Here is a 25394-nt window from a genome sequence, read left to right as displayed (position 1 = left end):
TCGTTGTATGGCCCAAATCCCAATATGAACGGGAGGCTTTCAAACAACTAAAGGATCGGACATGTTATACAGAATTGGCGGCTGATCCCACTGATAAATTCAAAATTGAACTTAATATCATCCTCAGTGAAGCATGCGCCTTGGGCACTATAACATCTAAGAATAGAGACAGTTTGACTACAAAACACCCCACAACTGCAACTTTTTACCTATTACCCAAGATCCATAAAAACAGGAACAATCCACCAGGGAGACCAATTGTGGCTGGTATTGGCAGCCTATGTGAGCCCATCAGCAAATTTCTGGACCCCTTCTTATGTCCAATGGTTGAGCTGTTACCATCATATCTCCGTGATACCATGGACGTGCTGTCCAGATTGGATGGTATCACGGTAGACAATAATACAATACTTGCCACATGCGATGTGGAGTCACTATATACATCTATAGACCATAGGGATGGTCTACTTGCTGCAGGATTTTTTCTAAGAAGATCACAGCTTAGTTCTAATCTTGTAGATCTTCTTTTACAGCTCCTGTCCTTCATTTTGTATCATAATTTTTTTGTTTTCAAAAGAAGATTTTACTTACAGATTAGAGGGACAGCGATGGGGGCTGCCTGTGCCCCATCATACGCAAACTTATTTTTGGGGTGGTGGGAGAGTGAGGTGGTGTTTTGTGAGGAGAATCTACATCTGACCACACATGTTTTGTTGTGGTTGAGATACATCGACGATATTCTTATTCTCTGGCAGGGCACTGCCACAGAGCTTAGGAGTTTTGTCGATGTGCTCAACCACAACAACCTCAATATTAGACTTTTGTGCAAATCGAGTACCGCATCAATTGATTTCCTGGATCTCAGGATTTTTATTGATACGAATGGTAATGTGGGCACAGATATCTTTAGGAAATCCACCTCCACAAACTCGATACTCCATGCCTCAAGCTTCCACCAACAGCATCAGATTCGGGGCATTCCACGCAGTGAATTTCTGAGGTTAAAGCGTAACTGCTCTACTGAGGAATGCTTCGAATCTAGGGCAAATGAGATGTGCAATAGATTTGTATCCAGAGGTTATAGCAAAAAATATATTAAACAGGGGTACAAAAATACTGTGACAAAAAAACGTGCAACATTATTGCAACCACAGAAGAAGACAGAGGATAACAAAACTCGTTTTATAGGAACCTACAACGATAGATGGGGTGATTTAAAATCTATCCTCCAGAAACATTGGCCAATATTATGTACAGATGTAGAACTGAAAGAGGTTTTGGGTGACAGGGTGAATTTAACTAGCCGACGATCACCAAATTTAAAAGACCGTTTGGTGCACAGTCACTACATTCCTCATATTAGTGAAACATTTCTAACTGTAAGGTCTAAGGGTTTCTCTAAATGTAGCAATTGTTCGGCGTGCAGGTTTATGCTAACAACAGATAAGTTCTCTAATAGTGATCACACCAGAAATTATGACATAGGCTATACCCTTAATTGTAAATCTAGGGGGGTTGTCTATTGTTTAACATGTCCTTGCAAATTGAAATACATAGGAATGACCACCCGCGAACTTCGGTTCAGGATTTTAGAGCATTCAAGAAACATAAAAACAGCTCAGCGGGATTTGGATAATTTTAAAAAGATTACCTCTGTGGCAAGACACTTTTTACAGTGCCATGCCTCAGACAGTACATGTATTTCTGCATATGCCTTTGATAAAGTCACCTTAGGCATTAGAGGTGGGGATCTGGAGAAAGCCCTCCTTAAAAAGGAATGCCGCTGGATTGTCCTTTTAAATACAATGCAACCCAGGGGAATGAATGATTCCCTTGGTTTTGCCATGTTTTTATAAACATAATACCCTTCTGTTGACCCCATGTATATAATTTGCTCATACAATTATAAGCTAGAGGTTTTTGAAAAGCAAAGTTTATTGTCTATTAATATTGCCGTTTTCATTCACATTTCATGTGTTATCCTGCCCTCTCTCCTGCCTTTTTCTTTACCCCATGATCCCACTATTCTGTTTTACTATTTATATTCTTAATCTTTAGGTTATTTCAATAATTTGCTTATTTTAAATAATTACTGCAAGTTTTTTTCTATGTGCATTTTGCTTATACTTAATGGTTGGGAACTTAGTTTTCCATTTTTGTATATATTTTTTATGTCTAACCTTTATTTTCCTCTTCTGCTGCCTATCCATTTATAGACCTCTAATCCTGGTATGCTGCACTTTAAATCTATTATCGCCCGACGACATCATTCTTGGCTTTTATAGCAAGACATCATTGATGTAATACAAGCGAATTTGTATGTGGATTAGGAGTAAATTCTACAGCTGGGATTTTTCCTCCTTGATGGGTTGGAAGCAAATAATTTATCACAGACACCGGTGCGGGTGACGTCATCCATCCATCCAGATACCTGTGATTGGCTTTGAGGAACGGACCGCAGCTCGGGCAATTTAGAAATTTGTATAAAGACTAGCTCACCTCCACTTGTCTGTATCACTCCGGGATGAAGCCCACCCACGGGCGAAACGCGTAGAGTGCTTTCCTTTTGGCGGCTTCTTTCACGTTATTATTTACAAGCAGGACTCTCACTGCATGATGCAGTCTCTGTGGATATCTATACCCTTTAATACCAACACACAGAGGAGCTGAAAGAACCGGGAACTGACCCCTCTGTTACGACACGGCGGCTGAGTATAAAAATATTTTCTCTCCGGCTAGGAGTCAGGTTTTCCTGCGATACATATGCTCCTGTGTGCTTGGCTAATTTAAGGATGTCGGCACCTTAATATATCATGATACATACTTTTGCATCCTGTCTACCTTTGTGCCTGGACCCCAGAGACTTTACACACTTTTCCCATGCTGTATTTTTTTGACCCTTATTATTATATATATACTTTTTGGTATTTGCTGGCCAGGGTATGAGTTTTGATAACATCCCCTTTTTTTCTCCCCTGTGCTTTTCCCTTGGTATAATTTGTTTTTTGTCCTATGCACACTTTTGTGTGTCGAGGTTTATTACATGTTATATTTTTCCAATGCCTGTAGCTTTAACTATTTTAGTATAGCTAGGGGTTTTTGCTTTAAGGGTGTTTTTTCTTTAACTTAGATTTGTGTAATATTATAATTTGGACACATTCTAGTTATTTGATTATTAGTTAATTTTGATATATTAAATATATTTTTTTAGGAGTCATAGTCAGTGCCTGTTTCATATTCTTTAGAAGCTGCCATTTGTGTGTTTATGTTTTTTAAACAAGTTCACGTTTGTTGCTGTTCTAAATAAAACCTTGTTCAACTTCTGCACTTGAGGAGCATCCAGTTCTTTACACATCAGTTTAATTTAATTTAATTATATTTGTGGTATATTTTAGAGTGCTTGTCAGGGGATTGTCTTAGTTCTTTTTTGTGTGTTTTATATATATATATATATATATATATATATATATATGTAACCCTGCTTCCCCCCTTCCCCCAGACTCTACGGTGGTGTCTAGGGTGCATGAGGGCAGATTACATGCGGTGTGGTGAGGAACAGGAGGGCCTGAGCTTCCCGCGATGTTGTGGGGGAGCCAGGACCGGGCTTCTGGGGTGGTAGCCTCCATGATCTCTTAGTGGTGCAGCGCCTCCATCTTCTATACTCCCAGGAATATGGGACAGGACCGGTATAGAAGAACCCCTTGGGTCCCAGGGTAATACTTTCCAAGTCACACACAGTCTTTGATAATAACGAATAGTCTCTTTTATTGACAGAGCAGCAATATCCCAACGATAGCGGCTTCCAACAGCCGCAACACAATAGCCAGGACGGGTTATACGCCGCTCTCCTTCCACACAGATAATTCCTCCTCTCCTTCCCTCCAAATCTCTCCTCCGGCAGGATGGTCTGGGCTAGGGCTTCAATACCCCGTGGCCCACCCCCGAGGTTAGCCTTGCGGTGGGTCTTGGATTCTCCCCATCACCCCGGCAGTGGGGTGAGGGCATTGGTCCACCAAGTCTATAATTCTATCAGCTCTACTAAAGGACGCTGAATCTCTCCGCTCCTCTCTCTCCTGCACTCTGCGCAGGGGAGACCGCGGTCTCCTCCAACTCCTCGGACCGATCCGTAGGATTCTTTGACTCACGGCATACTAACTGCACTGCATACGCTCGGCATAACTAACCGGCAACTCCAGACTCTCGATATCACTATCAACTCTAACTCTACTCACCGGAGTTGGCTGCTAAATATAGAGCTAGCCCCGCCCCTCGTGATGTCAGCAGAACCTCCCCTCTTGCTCACGCCTGCAGCAGAGTCCAGGCCTGCGTCTACCACTCAGGATAAGGCTAAGAAGGGGGAAAACCCATGATGATTACTGGTGCCTGATCTTAACAGGACTTACCACAGTAGAAGGAAGATAGGTATAGCCTGTGCTGTTTACAAGGGGCTACATATATATATAGTCAATAAATGAGAACAAAGGCACTCCGTCGGGTAAACAATGGTGGGTGCAAATCCTGTATGAGCAAAATAGGCAATACGATACCGTGTGGATGAATATCAGAGGCAGCACTCCAGAAAGCAGTCAAAAAAGATTTGTATTAATAAGAATTATTTGGATTTGATGTCTTATTAATACAAACCTTTTTTGACTACTTTCTGGAGTGCTGCCTCTGATATTCGTCCACACGGTATCGTATTGCCTATATATATATATATATATATGATTCCGTAACAGGGGTTATCATAAAACAGAGATTGAAGATGCTCTGATTAAAGCAAGAACAACGGACATGACAGCATTGCTTATATTAAATACAAGAAACACTGGTGACAAACGTTTAAATGTCATCAGCACATATAGCATGGTCTCCAGCCTTATTAAGCACAGTGTACACAAGAACTGGCACATCCTATCCAATGATGCCCAAATTGGTAACCTTTGCAAAGACCCACCTCTTTTCTGCTATGGAAGAGGTCGCAATTTGGGCAATACACTAACACAGGCAGATCCGGTGGCAAAATATGTGCCAACAACAACCTGGCTGGCAAGGAAACCCAGGGCATTTAAATACCAGAGCCGCACCAATTGCCAGTTTATGCAAACGGCCAAACATTTGCTCATCCTGATAACGGCAATCTGATTAAAATCAGGAATGACCTAAACTGTGAATCACGATTTGTAGTATACCTCATCAAATGTCCCTGCGGTTTATACTACGTCGGATAAACGACAAGGACGCTGAAAGGAAGAATTGCCATTCATAGATTCCCCATCAGGAAGCCACTTCAGGGCACCAATGGAGACGAGGAACTCAAATTTCGACCGGTGGCAAGACACTGTCTGGCAACTTGGCAACTATGCGGTGTATGCCGATACTTCAAGCACACACCCCACCACGGGCAGGGGACAGAAACCAACTATTACCCCAGCTTGAAGCTAAAATGATTTTTTGATTTTTGACTTAAAAACAAAGTCTCGGAGTGGCCTGAATGAAGACTTTAAATGAGGATGCTTCCTATAACAGATTGTTTCTGCTTTGTGGCTAGAATATCCTCTCCTTCCCATTGCAATGATTCAGACATCAGCTGTGGATTTCATGGCGTCCCCCCCGGACCCCCCGGGACTCTCCGACGGCTCAGTGTTACTGGTGACCCTTGCCTTTTTAGTCCTGCATTTCTCCGCGTTTCTCCGATACATAGCATGACCACGGTCTACCCTTCACAGCCCTGTCACTCGCCCTTGTGCCCGTGGTTTCTTCCGCGATCCACATCTGCAGTGTTCAGCGATGACAACTGGCCAGGATACAGCGGCGCGCATGCGCATTGCTTTGTCAACTCAACATTGATCTCCATAGCAACCACAGACGCTTAGAAAAGAAGCCCGTAGCGGAGAATCAGCTGACACGCACCAAGAGATGGCATCCAGATTATGCAGGATTTAGGCTGCGGTTATAGTGCCGGCGACGTCACGCTGCGGCCGCTGGAAAAATCAAATTGACTTCCAGCGATTGCGACCAAGCCGTCGCTCCGTCCCTTTTGCTATAAGCGCACGCGACGGCGGCAATACCTTTGTTTTGCCGCAACGTCGCGTCACCTGCACTGTAAGCGCAGCCTTACTCAAATTGGCTCATCCTCTGATGGATGGCAGCTGCACTCATTTGCAGGCTTTGTGAATATGTAATTGATTGGGCTAATTGAATAATGGTTTTGTTTGTCCTGTGACACAATTGGGTGTGGGTATAAATGTCTGTCACCATCGTTATGTCTGCGTCTCCCTTGAGAAAGGTCCCTCTGTGGGCACCGAAACGTCGGTTTGTGTGCCACCTATTTCAATATACTTTGGATTTCTCTACTACTGTGTGCTGTCTCGTTTTTTTGCTAAACATCTGTCCGGTAAAACTTTCCCTATACATACATACCTCCGTTTAACACTAAGTACACACGTCCAATGGAAGAAACACTGGCATAAGGTTTAATTCACCGATCTGAGCTACTCTGCATCTTTGGTCCTCTTCTGCTGCACTGACAAAGTTCTCTGGGGAAGATCATGTGACCAGGCAGTCACTAGATTCAATTGGTGCACTGCTAGAGAGAGGGCAGGGCTCAGAAAGGGGTGTGCCAGAGTCTGTTTCAGAAGAGGAAGGGGATGTGACTGTGTAAATGGTTGCTATAGAACCAAAACATGCTTGTTACATTATAATACATTAAAAATGTAATTCAGAGTTGTTGTAGTTATTTTTTTTAAATGCTACAAGTATTTTCTCATAGTACAGAACTGATTCATTTAAAAAAAAAAAAAAAAAACACACTCACGTTGGATATTGCTTGGTCTGCAGCTTTAAGTCAACAAGCCAAACACTCAATGGATTCTGTATCACTACACAAAAAATAGAGTCCTCTGTCCCGTTTGTCTATTTAAGGCCCATTTCGGGCGCCAATGGTTTTCAAGTAGAAGATACTATAGGGTTATTTTGGGGAGGGGGGTCCGGCGAGGATCACACGGTGAAAGAATACTTTAACGCCGACACAGCACCCACAAAAAGAAGTCCCGTGTCATCTTCATGCCTATCGGGTTTCGGGTGCCAATTCTTGAATAATAGGAAATACAATAGGGAGGGGGTTACTTTTGTTTTTAGGAAGGTTGAATGGAAGGTCAACTTGCCAAATCCGGGGAGCCCCCCTTCTCTGGACAGGCCCCCTCCCTCTCCTCCAGACGCTGGTAACAGAAGTAGAAGCTGGATCCCGCCGCCCTCAGCTGGGCTTTAATCTCCTGGGGCAGGGAGTCGGGCGGGAGCCGCTGGTGGTCGGCGCCGGTATGGAGGGAGATGCCATACTGCTCAGGGTGAGGGAGCTTGAATTTGAGCGCGCAGAGGCGGCTGAGGTCGGCCGCAGTCTGTGAGGGCCGCAGTAGGATGGTCTTGGTGGTGCAGCCATTGACTGGATCCTGATGGGCGACTCGAAGGAAGTTCTGCGAAAGGACACGGATAGGAAAAATTACTCCTGTCATATCCCCCCTCCTCTCTGTATCATATCCCCCCCTCTCTCTCTATCATAGCCCCATCCCTTCTCTTTCATATCCCCCCTCCTCTCTCTCTATCATAGCCCCATCCCTTCTCTGTATCATATCCCCCCTCCTCTCTGTATCATATCCCCCCCTCTCTCTCTATCATAGCCCCATCCCTTCTCTTTCATATCCCCCCTCCTCTCTCTCTATCATAGCCCCATCCCTTCTCTGTATCATATCCCCCCTCCTCTCTGTATCATATCCCCCCCTCTCTCTCTATCATAGCCCCATCCCTTCTCTTTCATATCCCCCCTCCTCTCTCTCTATCATAGCCCCATCCCTTCTCTGTATCATATCCCCCCTCCTCTCTGTATCATATCCCCCCCTCTCTCTCTATCATATCCCCCCTCCTCTCTGTATCATATCCCCCCTCCTCTCTCTCTATCATAGCCCCCTCCCTTCTCTTTCATATCCCCCCTCCTCTCTGTATCATATCCCCCCCCCTCTCTCTCTATCATAGCCCCCTCCTCTTTCATATCCCCCCTCCTCTCTGTATCATATCCCCCCTCCTCTCTCTCTATCATAGCCCCCTCCCTTCTCTTTCATATCCCATGTAAGAGAGGTGTGCAGAGGTACACAATGGAGCCCATTTAAAGTGAAACTAAAATTAGGCTTAATTGCGCCTGTCCCTTTAACACAGCAAAACATATGAAAATAAGCCAAACAAAAGACCTATCTCCGCTTTGGAGAATATCTTCACATGTAGTCCAGCCCTCTTTAACTGGGTGGTCAGCTAAGCTAATTACCAGCCCCAATTATATGTACATTTATACAGATATATAACAGTCCCATAAGAAAGTCTTATCTGTTTCTTGTAGCTGTAGGGGAAGGCTTCTCTGCTCTCCTGGGTCAGCACATTTGTGTGCTAAGGCAATGTCTGTCTAGGTATAGAGTTCTGGTCCCCTTGTCTTGCTAAAGGCAAAGGGAGATACCCGGGCGCTACCCAAACTGAAATATATGGGAGAAATAAAAAATTCTTTTCAGAACATCACGACCTTATAAAGTATATAAGGTTCCCATCTGCTTCGTAGTCTCTTCCTGTGACTCAAACCCCAATAGGATCTATCCAGGATCCTTAATGGTGCAGAAATACAAGAAAAAAAGGGGGAGCACAGGTTGTCTTGCTATCAGCATACAGTCCAGTCCTTCTGCAGCTCAAGACATTGGTCCTTCCTTGGTTCAACCCCCTATTGTGAGGCTCGGGAATCCTCCTCCTGTGTCTCACATGACACTATTTCACAGAGCTCTGATTAGGCAGGTGGGGTTGGTTGATTGCATGTGTGCAATTAACCAGCACACTGCTGGATCAGAGGCATGTTTCTTAACATGGGCAAGTCCCTGTTACATCCCACCTCCTCTCATATCCCTCCTCCTCTCTGTATCATATCCCCCCTCCTCTCTGTATCATATCCCCCCTCCTCTCTGTATCATATCCCCCCTCCTCTCTCTATCATATCCCCCCTTCTCTCTATCATATCCCCCTCCTCACTCTATCATATCCCCCCTCCTCGCTCTATCATATCCCCCCTCCTCTCTGTATCATATCCCCCCTCCTCTCTATCATATCCCCCCTTCTCTCTCTCTATCATACTCCCCCTCCTTTCTATCATATCCCCCCTCCTCGCTCTATCATATCCCCCCTCCTCTCTATCATATCCCCCCTCCTCGCTCTATCATATCCCCCCTCCTCTCTATCATATCCCCCCTCCTCGCTCTATCATACTCCCCCTCCTCTCTCTATCATATCCCCCCTCATCTCTATCATATCCCCCTCCTTGCTCTATCATATCCCCCCTCCTCTCTATCATATCCCCCCTCCTCTCTATATCATATCCCCCCTCCTCGCTCTATCATATCCCCCCTCCTCTCTTTATCATATCCCCCCTCCTCTCTCTATCATATCCCCCCTCCTCTCTCTATCATATCCCCCTCCTCTCTCTATCATATCCCCCCTCCTCGCTCTATCATATCCCCCTCCTCTCTCTATCATATCCCCCCTCCTCTCTATATCATATCCCCCCTCGCTCTATCATATCCCCTCTCCTCTTTCTATTATATCTCCCTCCTCTCTCTCTATCATAGCACCCTCCCTTCTCTTTCATATCCTACCTCCTACCTCCTGTCATATCCTCCCTCCTCTCTCATATCCCCCCTCCTCTCTCTCTTTCTCTCTCTCATATCCCCCCCTCCTCTCTCTCTCTCATATCCCCCCTCCTCTCTCTCATATCCCCCCTCCTCGCTCTCATATTTCCCCCTTCCGCCTCTCTTTCATAACTCCCTCCTCTCATATCCCCCCTTTCCTCCTCTCTCTCCCTCATATACACCCTCCCTCCTTTCTCTACCATGTCCATCCCTCCCTCTCTCATCTCTCCCTTCATGCTTCTCACACCTACCTCCCCCTCACATCTTTATCACCCCCTCCCTAGTTTGCCTCTTATATACACCTCTCACACCTCTCACCTCTCACCCCTCTCACACCTCTCAATATTATCTCTATTATTTATTTATATCTCTCCTCTCCCTCCTTTCTCTATCACACCTTCCTCTTCTCCCACATCCTCTCCTTTTTCTCATATCCCCCTCTCCCTCCTATATATCTCTATCAAATCTGCCTTCTCCCTCTCTCTCTCATCTCTCCTCCCTCTCTCAGCTCTCCCCCTATCTCGCTCTCTCATATCCCCCTCTCCCTCCTATATATCTCTATCAAATCTGCCTTCTCCCTCTCTCTCTCATCTCTCCCCCCTCTCTCAGCTCTCCCCCTATCTCTCTCTCATATCCCCCTCTCCCTCCTATATATCTCTATCAAATCTGCGGTCTCCCTCTCTCTCTCATCTCTCCCCCCTCTCTCAGCTCTCCCCCTATCTCTCTCATATCCCCCTCTCCCTCCTATATATCTCTATCAAATCTGCCTTCTCCCTCTCTCTCTCTCATCTCCCCCCTCTCTCTCATCTCTCCCTCTCATCTCCCCTTCCCCTCTCCCCCTCTCTCAACTCTCCCCTTATCTATCTCTCCCTCTCATCTCCCCCTCTTCCTCCTCTGTACTGTCTCTGTGCACCCTGTATATGACACTTTCTTTTCACATGGTGAATATAAGGGCGGGTGAGTGGGATACCTGCAGGTCATTGAGTGAGGGCAGCCCTTGCTTCCTGCGGTGCCACTCAGTGAGTGAGAGTCCAGCATCCTGAGGCTGAGTGTGCAGAGAGGAGAGAACAGACAGGGAGGCACAGACACTGGTCAGATAATAACCCCCTACAGAGAGAGAGAAGGAGGAGACAAGAGAGAGAGGGGGGGAGAGGAGAGAGAGAAGGGGGAGAGGAGAGAGAGAAGGGGGAGAGGAGAGAGAGAAGGGGGGGACAGGGGGGAGAGAGAGAAGAGAGGGAGAGAGAGGGAGAGGGAGAAAATGGAGGGGGAGAGAGAGAAGGGGGAGAGGAGAGAGAGAAGGGGGAGAGAGGGGGGAGATAGAGAGAGAGAGGGTGGGGAGCGAGAGAAGGGGGAGAGGAGAGAGAGAGAAGAGAGAGGGAGAGAAGAGGGGGAGAGGAGAGAGAGAAGGGGGAGAGGAGAGAGGGGGGAGAGAGATAGAGAAGGGGGAGAGTAGAGAGAGAGGGAGAAAAGGGAGGGGGAGAGAGAAGAGGGAGGGGAAAAGGGCGAGAGAAAGAGAGAGAAGGGGAAAGTCATACACAGTAACACAAGGTGAGACACACACAGTAATCCACAGTGACACACAGTTATACATATTGACACACACAGTTATACACAGTGATGCACACACAGAGTCACCGACAGAGGTACACACACAGTGACAGTTATACACAGTGACACAGACCCCGACAGTGATACACACACAGTGACATAGTTATACACAGTGACACAGTTATACACCGTGACACAGAGACAGAGACACTGACAGTGATACACACAGTGACACAGTTATACACAGTGGCAGAGACACCGACAGTGATACACACAGTTACACCGTTATACACAGTGACACCAACAGTGATACACACACAGTGACACACACAGAGACACCGACAGAGGTACACGCACAGTGACAGTTATACACAGAGACACAGACACCGACAGTGATACACACACAGTGACATAGTTATACACAGTTTCTCAAACATCCAGGGGGAGCATGTAGGGAAAAGAGAACAAAATACACAAATATAAGTGCAGACGTTTCTAAAATTAAATGGATAGTTAGACTGTGTCTTGGCTCATATAGTTGCTCTACTCACAGGACGTTGGAGTTTAAAAGGCAGCTGGCAAATAGGGGTTGCCACCCATGCAGATAACTGTAATCAGGGCCCCCCTTCTAATACTCCGTCAGCAGTAATAACATATAAAATGAGAGAGAAAGCTACATAGTGCGATCAAATGGATAAACTTTATGTAAAATATGGGTAAAAAATGCGCACTTACAATGTGCCAATTAAAAATATGGCTTCCACGGCTCTGTGTCCCGAATCGGAGCTCCCCTCTTTGCGCCGTCCGGATATGTGACGTCACGGCTGCAGGGTTGGTTTGCTACGGGTCGCCTCCAAGTCCAAAATTGGTCCACTCAACGCGTTTCGCCCAGCTACCAGGAACTGTTGTCGGCTTCGTCAGGAGTACAACCGACCAATTTTGGACTTGGAGGCGACCCGTAGCAAACCAACCCTGCAGCCGTGACGTCACATATCCGGACGGCGCAAAGAGGGGAGCTCCGATTTGGGACACAGAGCCGTGGAAGCCAGCCAAACACCTAAGGGAGGCGGTGAGCGGTTCGGGAAACCTCCAATTCACCTTTGTGTGATACACGCATATTTTTAATTGGCACATTGTAAGTGCGCATTTTTTACCCATATTTTAGATAAAGTTTATCCAATTGATCGCACTATGTAGCTTTCTCTCTCATTTTATATGTTATTACTGCTGACGGAGAATTCGAAGGGGGCCCTGATTACAGCTATCTGCATGGGTGGCAACCCCTATTTGCCAGCTGCCTTTTAAACTCCAACGTCCTGTGAGTAGAGCAACTATATTAGCCCAGACACAGTCTAACTATCCATTTAATTTTAGAAACGTCTGCACTTATATTTGTGTATTTTGTTCTCTTTTCCCTACATGCTCCCCCTGGATGTTTAAGAAATTGCTAAACTTTGGAACCCGTGAAACAGGTCCCACCAGTGGGTTTTGAGCTGGGTGTTTAGATAATCTATTCATTTTCATCACCTTTCACTTTAAATTATTATTTTTCACATTTTCTTTTATTTAGAGTTGTTTGCGCCTTGTATCACTTTCTTCACAATATAATAGTTATACACAGTGACACACACAGTGACACACACAGTGACACAGTTATACACCGTGAGACAGAGACACTGACAGTGATACACACACAGTGACACAGTTATACACAGTGGCAGAGACACCGACAGTGATACACACAGTTACACAGTTACACACAGTGACACACACAGAGACACTGAATGTGATACAGACAATGGTACACACACAACACACACAGAGCCTCATATACAGTGACACACACACACAGTAATAGAACACAGTGATACACACACAGTGATACAAAGTCACATGCACAGTGACAGAGTGAAACACAGTAAAATTGACAGTGATACACAGTGACACAACTTCACACACACACACACACACACACACACACACACACACACACACACACACACACACACACACACACACACACACACACACACACACACACACACTGATACACAGTCACTGACACAGTGACACTGTAATACAGATAGACACATACACACACTGTGATACACAGTCAGTGACACAGTGATACAGATTGACACACACACACACACATACTCACACAGTGATACACAGTAATACAGATTTACACACACATACACACACACACACACACACACACACACACAGTGATACACAGGCACTGACACAGTGACACAGATTCACACACACACATAGTGATACAGAGTCACTGACACAGTGATACAGTGATACAGATTGACACACACACACATACACACACGGGATACAGTCACTGACACAGTGACACTGTAATACAGATTTACACACACATACACTCATACAGTGTTACACAGGCACTGACACAGTTACACTGTAATTCAGATTTACACACACAGACACACACACAGTGATACACAGGTACTGACACAGTGACACTGTAATACAGATTTACACACTCAAGTGACAAACAATGATACTCAGTGATACATATTTTAACACAAGTGACATACAGTGGCACAAATATACAGAGACACACACACAGTGACACACACACACAGATGCAAAGACACAGTGACACAAAGACACAGTGACTCAGGCCCCTCTCTCACATTCCCCCAGCATGGTATCCTGAGGCAGCAGCTCCACCATATACTGTGTGTGTACCAGGAGCTGGGGCAGATCACACAGAGCCAGCACGTAACACAACGCCGGGAGGAACTCATCTGCCCCGCACGCATCATCTGAGGGAGACAGGCACATGCAGGCACATGACAAGGCTTATTATACCCCATTTCCTCCCACCTCTCCCTCCTCCCTAATTCCATGCTCTCTCTCGCTCCTGTAGATGTCCTGGCAGGCTTGCTGCAGCAGACTGACCTTATCACACAGCGATAACCTCTCTGCTCTCCCCTCTGTCCTCCTCTCCCCCACTCCCCCCTCTCTCACCTTGCTTGGTACCCATGCTCCTGTAGACACCCTGGCAGGCTCACAGGGTGAGTATCCCCCTCTCCCCTCCCACTCTCCCCACACTCTCCCCCCCTCACTCTCTCCCCCTCTCACCTTGCTTGGTACCCATGCTCCTGTAGACACCCTGGCAGGCTCACAGGGTGAGTATCCCTCTATCCCCCTCTCTCCCCACACTCTCCCACCCTCACTCTCCCCCTCTCTCACCTTGCTTGGTACCCATGCTCCTGTAGACACCCTGGCAGGCTTGCAGCAGCAGATTGACCTTATCAAATGGTGAGTATTTATCCTGCAGTCTCAGCAGTTTCTGACGTATCCTATCCAGTTCCTGAGCCCCGGGGACCCTCAGCATCACCCCTAGGAGGGCCGGGCCTCCCCTCTGCACCTCCTGCATGTTCCTCCCAAGTCTCTCCAGCTCTCCCTTCTTGTCCAATCCTCTCTGGATTTCAGACACGAGCAGAGACCTCAGCGGCTTCAAGATACAGCGATGCAGGGATTTCTCTAACACGCGGGCTGTGGGGGGACATAGCTCAGTCTCTGTATATAGAGGCGAGAGGGAGCTCAGTCTCTGTATATAGAGGTGAGAGGAAGCTCAGTCTCTGTATATGGAGGTGAGAGGGAGCTCAGTCTCTGTATATAGAGGTGAGAGGGAGCTCCGTCTCTGTATATAGAGGTGAGACTGAGATAGCTCAGTCTCTGTATATAGAGGTGAGAGATATTTCAGTCTCTGTATATAAAGGTGAGAGATAGCTCAGTCTCTGTATATAGAGGTGAGAGGGAGCTCAGTCTCTGTATATAGAGGTGAGAGGGAGCTCAGTCTCTGTATATAGAGGTAAGAGATAGCTCAGTCTCTGTATATAGGGGTGAGAGATAGCTCAGTCTCTGTATATAGAGGTGAGAGGGAGCTCAGTCTCTGTATATAGAGGTAAGAGATAGCTCAGTCTCTGAATATAGGGGTGAGAGATAGCTCAGTCTCTGTATATAGAGGTGAGAGATAGCTCAGTCTCTGTGCCCGTTCACTCCTCTCTCTGTATACAGATGTCTCCACCACCCCTGTTGCCCTTTTTACCTTGCTCTCCTTCCGGCACCAGCGTGTCCAGCTGCAACTCAGAACTTCCCCTCAACAAATCCTTCATCCTGTTCATGAAATCTCTGACCTCCTTCAACAGAGCCTTGTAGGATTCATCCGCCTCCTCCATTCCCTCCGTCCTCTCCTCCTTTCCCTCCGTCCTCTCCTCCTTTCCCTCTGTCCTCTCCTCCTTTCCCTCCACCCTCTCCTCCACACCTATCCTCCTCAGAAACCCTTGCAGTTCCCCACCAAACTCTGATGTGACGTCCCTTCTCATCTCCTCCATGGACACCAGCATCTTTCTCTCTGGAGACAGGAGGGAGAGGAAGGCCCCGCTGACAGCCCGAAATGAGGAACGACCACTCCTCTTCTTCCTCCTTCTATGAAGTTGTGGAGATGACTTCCCACCATCCTCTGAGGTCCCCTCTTCCGCACTGCTCATGGATGCACTGTCCTGCTCTTCCATAGATGGCAGGCTGTTGACGTTGGGTTCTTCCATCACCTTTGGCTCTTGGGTCTTCCTGGTGGGCATGGGGACCTTGTACTCCCCGGCGTCCTTAGGAGACACCTTCAACCAAAGCTCCATACTGCCCTTGCTCAGGCTTTTCTTCAAGCGTTGTCTAAGAGATGATTGAGGTCTTCTATACTCTTGGTCTTCTTGGGTCCTTTCAACCTCGACCCTTTGAGATGTCACCTTCTCTTCCTTCTCCTCCTCTTCCTCTTCCACTGCCTCTTGGGAGGGCACAGGGGGAGGTGGGTTCAGAGGGGGCGAGAGGAACCCTGAGTTTTCTGTTGACACCCTGACCTTGACGCTTCTCTGGAACTGGGATCGCTTGATGGACCCAGAGTCCCTGGGTTGAAAGAGGGGATTGAAGAAACAGAGGGGGCCCTCCGTGCCTCCTAGGGAGAGCTCCTGGGGGCTGCGGGTTTTGAGAGAGGGCAGGAGGCCTGGGGTTAGTGTGTCTGGGAAGTCAAGAAGAAGTGGGGTGAGAGGAGGAACGGGGACAGGAGGGATGGCTGTGAGGGTTGAAGAATCTCGAGTATTGAGGGAGGAACTCCAGAACTCTGCGAAGGTGAGAAGGTCACATAAAGCGAAAGTAAAGACAGGGAAACATTGGTGCAGTTGGCGGTGGGAGTAATTCACCGCATCCCCCTTCCCAAGGAGAGAGCACAATGCAGACAAAAACGGTAACCCCCCCACCCCCATCCTCTACATTGTAAGCTCCATGGGGCAGGGCATTGTCTGTTTGTCATAACATATATACAATGGTGTGAAAAAGAAAGTACACCCTCTTTCAATTCTATGGTTTTACATATCAGGACATAATAACAATCATCTGTTCCTTAGCAGGTATAAAAATTAGGTAAATACAACCTCAGATGAACAACAACACATGACATATTACACCATGTCATGATTTATCTAACAAAAATAAAGCCAAAATGGAGAAACCATGTGTGAAAAACCAAGTACACCTTATGATTCAATAGCTTGTAGAACCACCTTTAGCAGCAATAACTTGAAGTAATTGTTTTCTATATGACTTTATCAGTCTCTCACATCATTGTAGAGGAATTTTGGCCCACTCTTCTTTACAACGTTGCTTCAGTTCATTGAGGTTTGTGGGCATTTGTTTATGCACAGCTCTCTTAAGGTCCCACCACAGCATTTCAATAGGTTTGAGGTCTGGACTTTGACTGGGCCATTGCAGCACCTTGATTCTTTTCTTTTTCAGCCATTCTATTGTACATTTGCTGGTGTGCTTGGGATCACTGTCCTGTTGCATGACCCAATTTCGGCCAAGCTTTAGCTGGCGGACAGATGGCCTCACATTTGACTCAAGAATACTTTGGTATACAGAGGAATTCATGGTCGACTCAATGACATCAAGGTTCCCATGTCCTGTGGCTGCAAAACAAGCCCAAATCATCACTTCGCCACCACCGTGCTTGACAGTTGGTATGAGGTGTTTGTGCTGATATGCTGTGTTTGGTTTTCGCCAAACGTGGCGCTGTGCATTAAGGCCAGACATCTCCACTTTGGTCTCGTCTGTCCAAAGGACATTGTTCCAGAAGTCTTGTGGTTTGTTCAGATGCAACTTTGCAAACCTAAGCCGTGCTGCCATGTTCTTTTTAGAGAGAAGAGGCTTTCTCCTGGCAACCCTTCCAAACAAACCATACTTGTTCAGTCTTTTTCTAATTGTACTGTCATGAACTTTAACATATAACATGCTAACTGAGGCCTGTAGAGTCTGAGATGTAACTCTTGGGTATTTTGCAATTTCTCTGAGCATTGCACGGCCTGACCTTGGGGTGAATTTGCTGGGACGTCCACTCCTGGAAAGATTGGCAACTGTCTTGAATGTTTTCCACTTTTGAATAATCTTTCTCACTGTAGAATGATGGACTTTAAATTGTTTGGAAATGGCCTGATAACCCTTCCTAGATTGATGGGCAGCAACAATTGCTTCTCTAAGATCATTGCTGATGTCTGTCCTCCTGTCAACCTCAATGCTCCAGACCAGCAAACTGCTAAAACTTCGGCCTTTATAGAGTTGGTCACACTTGTTGATGATTAATTAATAAAGGGCATTTGATTAGCAACACCTATCTGCTACTTAGCATCTTACTTCCTATGGAAGCAGTAAGGGTGTACTTAGTTTTTCACACATAGCTTCTCCATTTTGGCTTTATTTTTGTTAGATAAATCATGACACAGTGTAATATGTCATGTGTTGTTGTTCATCTGAGGTTGTATTTACCTAATTGTAAGACCTGCTAAGGAACAGATGGTTGTTATTACGTCCTGATATGTAAAACCATAGAATTCAAAGAGGATGTACTTTCTTTTTGATTGCCCTCCATCCCTCATTGTACTGCGCTGCGGTGTATGTTGGTGTCATACAAATGTATGTATGTATATCTTCATTTATATAGCGCCCTCAGTGTACTCGGCGCTTTACAAAGACGATACAGTCCGGGGAATTATAATAATACAATAGGCGCAGCAAAGTCAGACAGTAGGAAATGAAATCCCTGCCCCGAAGAGCTTACAATCTAAGTGGTAATAAATACAAAATAATAATAATGAAATGAAAGAAAGGGAGAGACAGATAGTGATTTATGGTGTGAGAGATAGCTCTTTGTGTTCCCATCTCACCGAGCCCCAGGTGGGAAATGGCCTCCAGCTGTTTTCGTGAGGTGACTTTCTCTATGGCCGCTGGAAGTCTGAGTGTGTAAGGGAGGACATCGCTGGGGAGAGGAGGAAGAGAGAGAGGGGGAAGGGGGTGAGAGAGGGGAGGAGAGAAGAGGGGAGGGGGAGACAGGGGGAGGGAGAGAGGAGGGAAGGGGGGAGAAGAGGAGGGGGGAGAGGGAGACAGGGGGGACGGAGAGAGGAGGGAGGGAGGGGGATAGAGAGGGGAAGAGGGGGGGAAGGGAGAGAAAGAGGGGGAAGAGAGAGAAGGGGAGTGAGAGATGGATGGGAAAAGAGAAAGGGGGAGGGAGAGAGAAGATACAGATGGAGAGGAAGAAGAGGGAGAGAGACAGAGAGATGGATGGGGGGCAGGGAGAGAGGAATAGGGAGAGAGGGCGAGAGAGGGAGATGGATGGGGGCAGGGAGAGAAGAATAGGGAGAGAGGGAGAGAGAAGGAGAGAGCGGGTGAGAAGGAAAGAATGAGGCAGATAGAGAAAGAGACAGAGGGGAGTGGAGGAGGTAAAAGAAAGGGGGTGGAGACAGAGAGAGGGGGGATGAGAGAGAAGTCAGAGAAGAGGGTAACAAGGGAGAGTGAAATATTAAAACATAGGTTAGCATAACTAACAAGGTTAATAATCTCCCTGCGGTGAGGACTCACTCACTCCTAATACTCACTCCTAATACTCACCTGTCACTGCAGTAATAATCCCCTTGCAGTGAGGACTCACTCACTCCTAATACTCACTCCTAATACTCACCTGTCACTGCAGTAATAATCCCCTTGCAGTGAGGACTCACTCATTCACTCCTAATACTCACTCCTAATACTCCCCTGTCACTGCAGTAATAATCTCCTTGCAGTGACGACTCACTCACTCACTCACTCACTCACTCACTCCTAATACTCAATCCTAATACTCATCTGTCACTGCAGTAATAATCTCCTTGCAGTGAGGACTCACTCGCTCGCTCGCTCACTCACTCGCTCACTCCTAATACTCACCTGTCACTGCAGTAATGAGATACCAGTCTAATGAGGTCAGGGAAGGTGAATGCAGAGTGTTTCAGGGAGAGACCTACAAGGAATAGAGACATCACACAGATACTCAACCTCCTATAGAAAACCTCTGTACCTCCCATACTGTGTATAAGGCTTCTCACCCTCTGTACCTCCCGTACTGTATATAAGGCTTCTCACCCTCTGTATCTCCCGCACTGTATATAAGGCTTCTCACCCTCTGTACCTTCTGTACTGTATATAAGGCTTCTCACCCTCTGTACCTCCCGTACTGTGTATAAGGCTTCTTACCCTCTGTACTGTATATAAGGCTTCTCACCCTCTGTACCTCCCATACTGTGTATAAGGCTTCTCACCCTGTGTACCTCCGTACTGTGTGTAACGGTGTTTCCCCCACCCGGTGGGAGATTTGGCCATTACTGGTCGTGTGGTGCATGATACCCGCTGGTAACAGGAGGGCTGAGTCGTCCGCCGGTGGTAGTGGCGACACAGGACCAGGCTTCTGGGGTTCATAGGGCAAGAGATAAGGGGGATAATAATTGTGGATCTGGGTGTGAGGCTGTGATTCTAAATAACCAGATAGATGCACTATCCAACTCTAAATCAAAGCTGCGGCATATTGTACTTCAATAGATCACAAACCGTAGTCTGCAGTGATATTGAGACACCGGTGTCTTCCTTGCAGCACTACTGGTAAGTGTTAAGCAAATAAATGGTGAGTGGTGGCAGAACCCATGCCGGTATTAATGTGCTTCTACCTTTAAGTCTCTCCTGACTTTGGATCAGCTGCACGGGACTTAGCTTATGGCGGTCACCCGCCAAAGTCATGGGGGAAGACCGCCAGGAAACTTCAGTTCTTCTCCGAAGAAGTTCCAGCGGGAGCGAAACGTACGTCGGGCATTCATGACGTAGCCATTAGTGACGTCACGGACGGGACCGGAGCGCTGGGTTCCGCTTCGTAGTGAGAGTACCCCGCTGTTGCTACGGTTAGTTAAACTGTGATGTGGGCCCCACGAGGCAGCCACTAGCTTTAGCTAGGCTCAAGTTTCCTTGCGGGGTTCACCCTCGACTTTGACTGCAGACTACGGTTGTGATCTATTGAAGTACAATATGCCGCAGCTTTGATTTAGAGTTGATAGTGCATCTATCTGGTTATTTAGAATCACAGCCTCACACCCAGATCCACAATTATTATCCCCCTTATCTCTTGTCCCAGCAAGCAAGAGAGTGGGTCATTGTGACGATATGGAAGGAGAGACCCTTATGTATATATGTGAGGCCAGGTAGTATACTACCTATGGTGAGGTGCACTACATTAGCCGGGGGTATCTCATTCACCACTACGTCCTTAGGTTTTAATATATACGTGTACAGTTTTCTTTCCTATTTGTAATAAATAAAGTATTTCCTTTTAATTTAGGTATCAGTAGGGGTTGAGTGCTCCTAATGTGGATTCTGTTTCTTTGTGTAATAGCGATGTGTCTTCCCTAACAGCACCTCCCTAATTAGATTATAATTAGTTTGACCTTTTATATATATTTGCTGAGCAGAGCCTTATCTTGGTCTCTATTTCTGGGGTTCATACTCTACATCAGGGGAGCGCAATCTTTTTCCCCTGCACCCCCCTGCCGCCTGTCCCTCTGTCCTTGCGCCCTCCCCCCCCCCCTGCATACCTTGCTTCAGTCGTCCTGGCGTCACCATGACCCTGCAGCGTGATTTGACGCCACATTGCCATGGCGACGCGTGACCAGGAGCGTCTGAAACAAGGTAAGTAGAAGTTTACAGAGGCCCTGCAGCTCCCCCGGCATTCATTTAAATGTATTCGGGAAGCATGCAGGGGCTCTGTAAACCCCGCGCCCCCCCCCCCCCAGCGAGTGACACCCCCCTGGGGGGAGCGCCTCCCACTTTGCGCACCGCTGCCCTACATATCTCCTTAGCAGTGCAGCGCCTCCGTCTGCCGTAGGCTCCAGGAACTGAAGGTGATCTCCCACGGTAGAACTGTTACCTCTCCCCCAGTAAGGTCACGCACCAGGCAGGAGGTATATGCAAACAGGAACGGGTTATTGTCTTCTGTACAGCACAGTTACACGGCAGGCTTCTGCCCGATGCAAAACTTCTCAGCTACCACTGGCCAAGGGCACCCGCAGCCGTCCCAGCTCTTCCCCACCTCCCTAGCAGAGGCGGAGGTATGGTCCACACTCACTCTCCCCCGGAGGGAAGAGGACCAGGGAGGCCAATAGTCAGGCTCTTGGCTGTGTGACCTGCCCCTGTTAAGTGGGTAGAGGCACTCCTGAATACGGAGCGGCACTGCCCTTAAGTACAGGCAGGAGGAGGGCACCAGGTCTGTCTCATGATTGGTCATGCCCAGCCCTGAAGTCACGGCCAACCCGCTGTCACTCAAGTGCAGCTCCAAGGAGGGGGGGAACCCCATGTCAACTACTGGCAACCTGATTGTACCAGGGCGTACTGCCAGTACAGGGCAGAATAGTAGCCATCAGGTGGCCTGGCTACATGTATATAAGGCTTCTCACCCTCACACATTCCGTACTGTATATAAGGCTTCTCACCCTCACACATTCCGTACTGTATATAAGGCTTCTCACCCTCACACATTCCGTACTGTATATAAGGCTTCCACCCTCACACATTCCGTACTGTATATAAGGCTTCTCACCCTCACACATTCCATACTGTATATAAGGCTTCTCACCCTCACACATTCCATACTGTATATAAGGCTTCCCACCCTCACACATTCAGTACTGTATATAAGGCTTCTCACCCTCACACATTCAGTACTGTATATAAGGCTTCTCACCCTCACACATTTAGTACTGTATATAAGCTTCTCACCCTCACACATTCAGTACTGTATATAAGGCTTCTCACCCTCACACATTCAGTACTGTATATAAGGCTTCTCACCCTCACACATTCAGTACTGTATATAAGGCTTCTCACCCTCACACATTCAGTACTGTATATAAGACTTCTCTCCCAAAAATGCATTTTGCAGAAAAATATTGTTTAATTAAATACATGCAATCACAAGAATTATCCAGGAGGGGGGAGGCGGTGGGAAGGGGGGGGGAGGCGGTGGGAAGGGGGTGGGGAGGCGGTGGGAAGGGGGTGGGGAGGCGGTGGGAAGGGAGGCGGTGGGAAGGGGCGGTGGGAAGGGGGGGGGCGGTGGAAGGGGCGGTGGGAAGGGGGGGGCGGTGGGAGGGGGGGGGGCGGTGGGAAGGGGGGGGAGGCGGTGGGAAGGGGGGGGGAGGCGGTGGGAAGGGGGGAGGGGAGGCGGTGGGAAGGGGGAGGGGAGGCGGTGGGAAGGGGGAGGGGAGGCGGTGGAAGGGGGAGGGGGGGCAGTGGACAGGAAGGGGGAGGGGGGGCAGTGGACAGGAAGGGGGGGGGCAGTGGACAGGAAGGGGGGGCAGTGGACAGAAGGGGGGGCAGTGGACAGGAGGGGGGGCAGTGGACAGGAGGGGGGGGCGGTGGGAAGGGAGGCGGTGGGAAGGGGCGGTGGGAAGGGGGGGGGCGGTGGGAAGGGGCGGTGGGAAGGGGGGGGGCGGTGGGGAGGGGGGGGGGCGGTGGGAGGGGGGGGCGGTGGGAAGGGGGGAGGGGAGGCGGTGGGAAGGGGGGGGGGAGGCGGTGGGAAGGGGGGGGGAGGCGGTGGGAAGGGGGGGGGGAGGCGGTGGGAAGGGGGGAGGGGAGGCGGTGGAAGGGGAGGGGAGGGGAGGGAGGTGGGAATGGGGAGGCGGGTGGGAAGGGGGGAGGGGGGGCAGTGGACAGGAAGGGGGGAGGGGGGGCAGTGGACAGGAAGGGGGGAGGGGGGGCAGTGACAGGAAGGGGGGGCAGTGGACAGGAAGGGGGGGCAGTGGACAGGAGGGGGGCAGTGGACAGGAGGGGGGGGCAGTGGACAGGAGGGGGATGCAGTGGACAGGAGGGGGGGGCAGTGGACAGGAGGGGGGGCAGTGGACAGGAGGGGGGGCAGTGGACAGGAGGGGGGGGCAGTGGACAGGAGGGGGGGGCAGTGGACAGGAGGGGGATGCAGTGGACAGGAGGGGGGGCAGTGGACAGGAGGGGGGGCAGTGGACAGGAGGGGGGGCAGTGGACAGGAGGGGGGGCAGTGGACAGTAGGGGGGGGCAGTGGACAGGAGGGGGGGGGCAGTGGACAGGGGGGGGCAGTGGACAGGAGGGGGGGGCAGTGGACAGTAGGGGGGGCAGTGGACAGTAGGGGGGCAGTGGACAGGAGGGGGGCAGTGGACAGGAGGGGGGGGCAGTGGACAGTGGACAGGAGGGGGTGGACAGTGGACAGGAGGGGGGGGGCAGTGGACAGTGGACAGGAGGGGGTGGACAGTGGACAGGAGGGGGGGGCAGTGGACAGGAGGGGGGGGGCAGTGGACAGGAGAGGGGGGGCAGTGGACAGGAGAGGGGGGGCAGTGGACAGGAGAGGGGGGGCAGTGGACAGGAGAGGGGGGGCAGTGGACAGGAGAGGGGGGCAGTGGACAGGAGAGGGGGGGCAGTGGACAGGAGAGGGGGGGCAGTGGACAGGAGAGGGGGGGCAGTGGACAGGAGGGGGGGGCTGTGGACAGGAGAGGGGGGGCAGTGGACAGGAGAGGGGGGGCAGTGGACAGGAGGGGTGGGGCTGTGGACAGGAGGGGGGGGGCTGTGGACAGGAGGGGGGGGCTGTGGACAGGAGGGGGGGGGCAGTGGACAGGAGGAGGGGGGGCAGTGGACAGGAGGGGGGGCAGTGGACAGGAGAGGGGGGCAGTGGACAGGAGGGGGCAGTGGACAGGAGGGGGGCAGTGTCACACACACACACCACACACACACACACACGCGCGACACCTACCTGTACTTCCGGCCGCCGCCATCTTCTCACTCGGCGCCGCGAGGGAGAAGGGGGGTCCGCCATCTTACGCGCCGCGTGGCAGCCTGTTCCCACGCCGGGGAGGGAGCTGAGTGGAGCGGGAGGGAATGGAGCGGGAGGAATGGAGCGGAGGCGAGGGAATGGAGCGGGAGGGAGGTGAGTGGAGCGGGAGGGAATGTAGCGCGAGGGAGGAAGGGGGTCCGCCATCTTACGCGCCGCGTGGCAGCCTGTTCCCCCGCCGGGGGGGGAGGGAGGTGAGTGTAGCGGGAGGGAGTGGTGTGTAGCGGGAGGGAGTGGTGAGTGGAGCGCGAGGGAATGGAGCGGGAGGGTGGTGAGTGGAGCGGGAGGGAGTGGAGCGGGAGGGAATGGAGCGCGAGGGAGGAAGGGGGTCCGCCATCTTAGGCGCCGCGTGGCAGCCTGCCTGTTCCCCCGCCGAGAGGGAATGGAGCGGGAGGGAGTGGTGTGTAGCGGGAGGAGTGGTGTGTAGCGGGAGCTACACTGTGTGAGGTAGCGGGATAGGGGGAGGGACATTGGTGGCATGGTGTAGCGGGGTAGGGGGCCTCGCGGTCTGGTTGCGGTAGGGAGCTGTGTGAGGTGCAGGAGATGAGGCGTGCTGTGCGGTTCGCGGGAGCTACACTGTGTGAGGTGGCGGGATAGGGGGAGGGACATCGTTGCCATGGTGTGTGAGTGGAGGCCGCGGCCTCGCGGGTCCGGTTGCGGGAGGGAGATGTGTGGCGTGGAGGGGAGGGGGGGTTTGAAGAGGCAGTCTGCAGTGTTTGTGTTGTGTGAATGTGTGTGTGTGCTGTGTTTGTGCGTTGTGTGTAGATTCTGTACCTGATTCGGCAGTCTGTGGTAGCAGACGTGAAGGTTTTGATAGCTGTGAAGCGTGGCCCCAGAGCAGGTTGAGGATTAGAGGATTAGGTGTTGCAAAAGCAAAGCGTTCCCAAAACTCAGTGAGGGGTGGG

At 49.5% G+C, this 25394-nt stretch overlaps 1 protein-coding gene across 1 annotated transcript; it reads right to left on the bottom strand.

Annotated features, from left to right (window-relative positions):
- Positions 1–4730: 4730 nt before the first annotated feature.
- LOC142465431 (ras and Rab interactor 1-like) lies at positions 4731–20467 on the bottom strand. Its single transcript, XM_075569389.1, has 8 exons — positions 20455–20467; positions 19548–19620; positions 18512–18603; positions 15352–16416; positions 14490–14795; positions 13928–14059; positions 10681–10817; positions 4731–7472 (listed from the first exon to the last, which is right to left on the bottom strand). Exons 1-8 carry the CDS (start codon positions 20465–20467, stop codon positions 7158–7160), a joined length of 2133 nt encoding a protein of 710 aa, XP_075425504.1. The 3' UTR covers positions 4731–7157.
- Positions 20468–25394: the final 4927 nt, after the last annotated feature.

Source organism: Ascaphus truei, chromosome 14 (assembly GCF_040206685.1).
Source record: "Ascaphus truei isolate aAscTru1 chromosome 14, aAscTru1.hap1, whole genome shotgun sequence".
NCBI classification, from domain to species: domain Eukaryota; kingdom Metazoa; phylum Chordata; class Amphibia; order Anura; family Ascaphidae; genus Ascaphus; species Ascaphus truei.
The sequence above is the reverse complement of the archived record's forward strand: the minus strand, read 5'-3'. Positions and strand labels throughout refer to the sequence as shown.

Bases quoted from the DNA above. Each gene is read 5' to 3' on its own strand.
- LOC142465431 (XM_075569389.1), bottom strand. The intron at 18,604-19,547 runs GTGAGTATTAGG...TCCTCTCCCCAG, and splicing joins TCTCATTACTGCAGTGACAG to CGATGTCCTCCCTTACACAC. The intron at 14,796-15,351 runs GTAAAAAGGGCA...GTCCCCCCACAG, and splicing joins GGTGCCGGAAGGAGAGCAAG to CCCGCGTGTTAGAGAAATCC.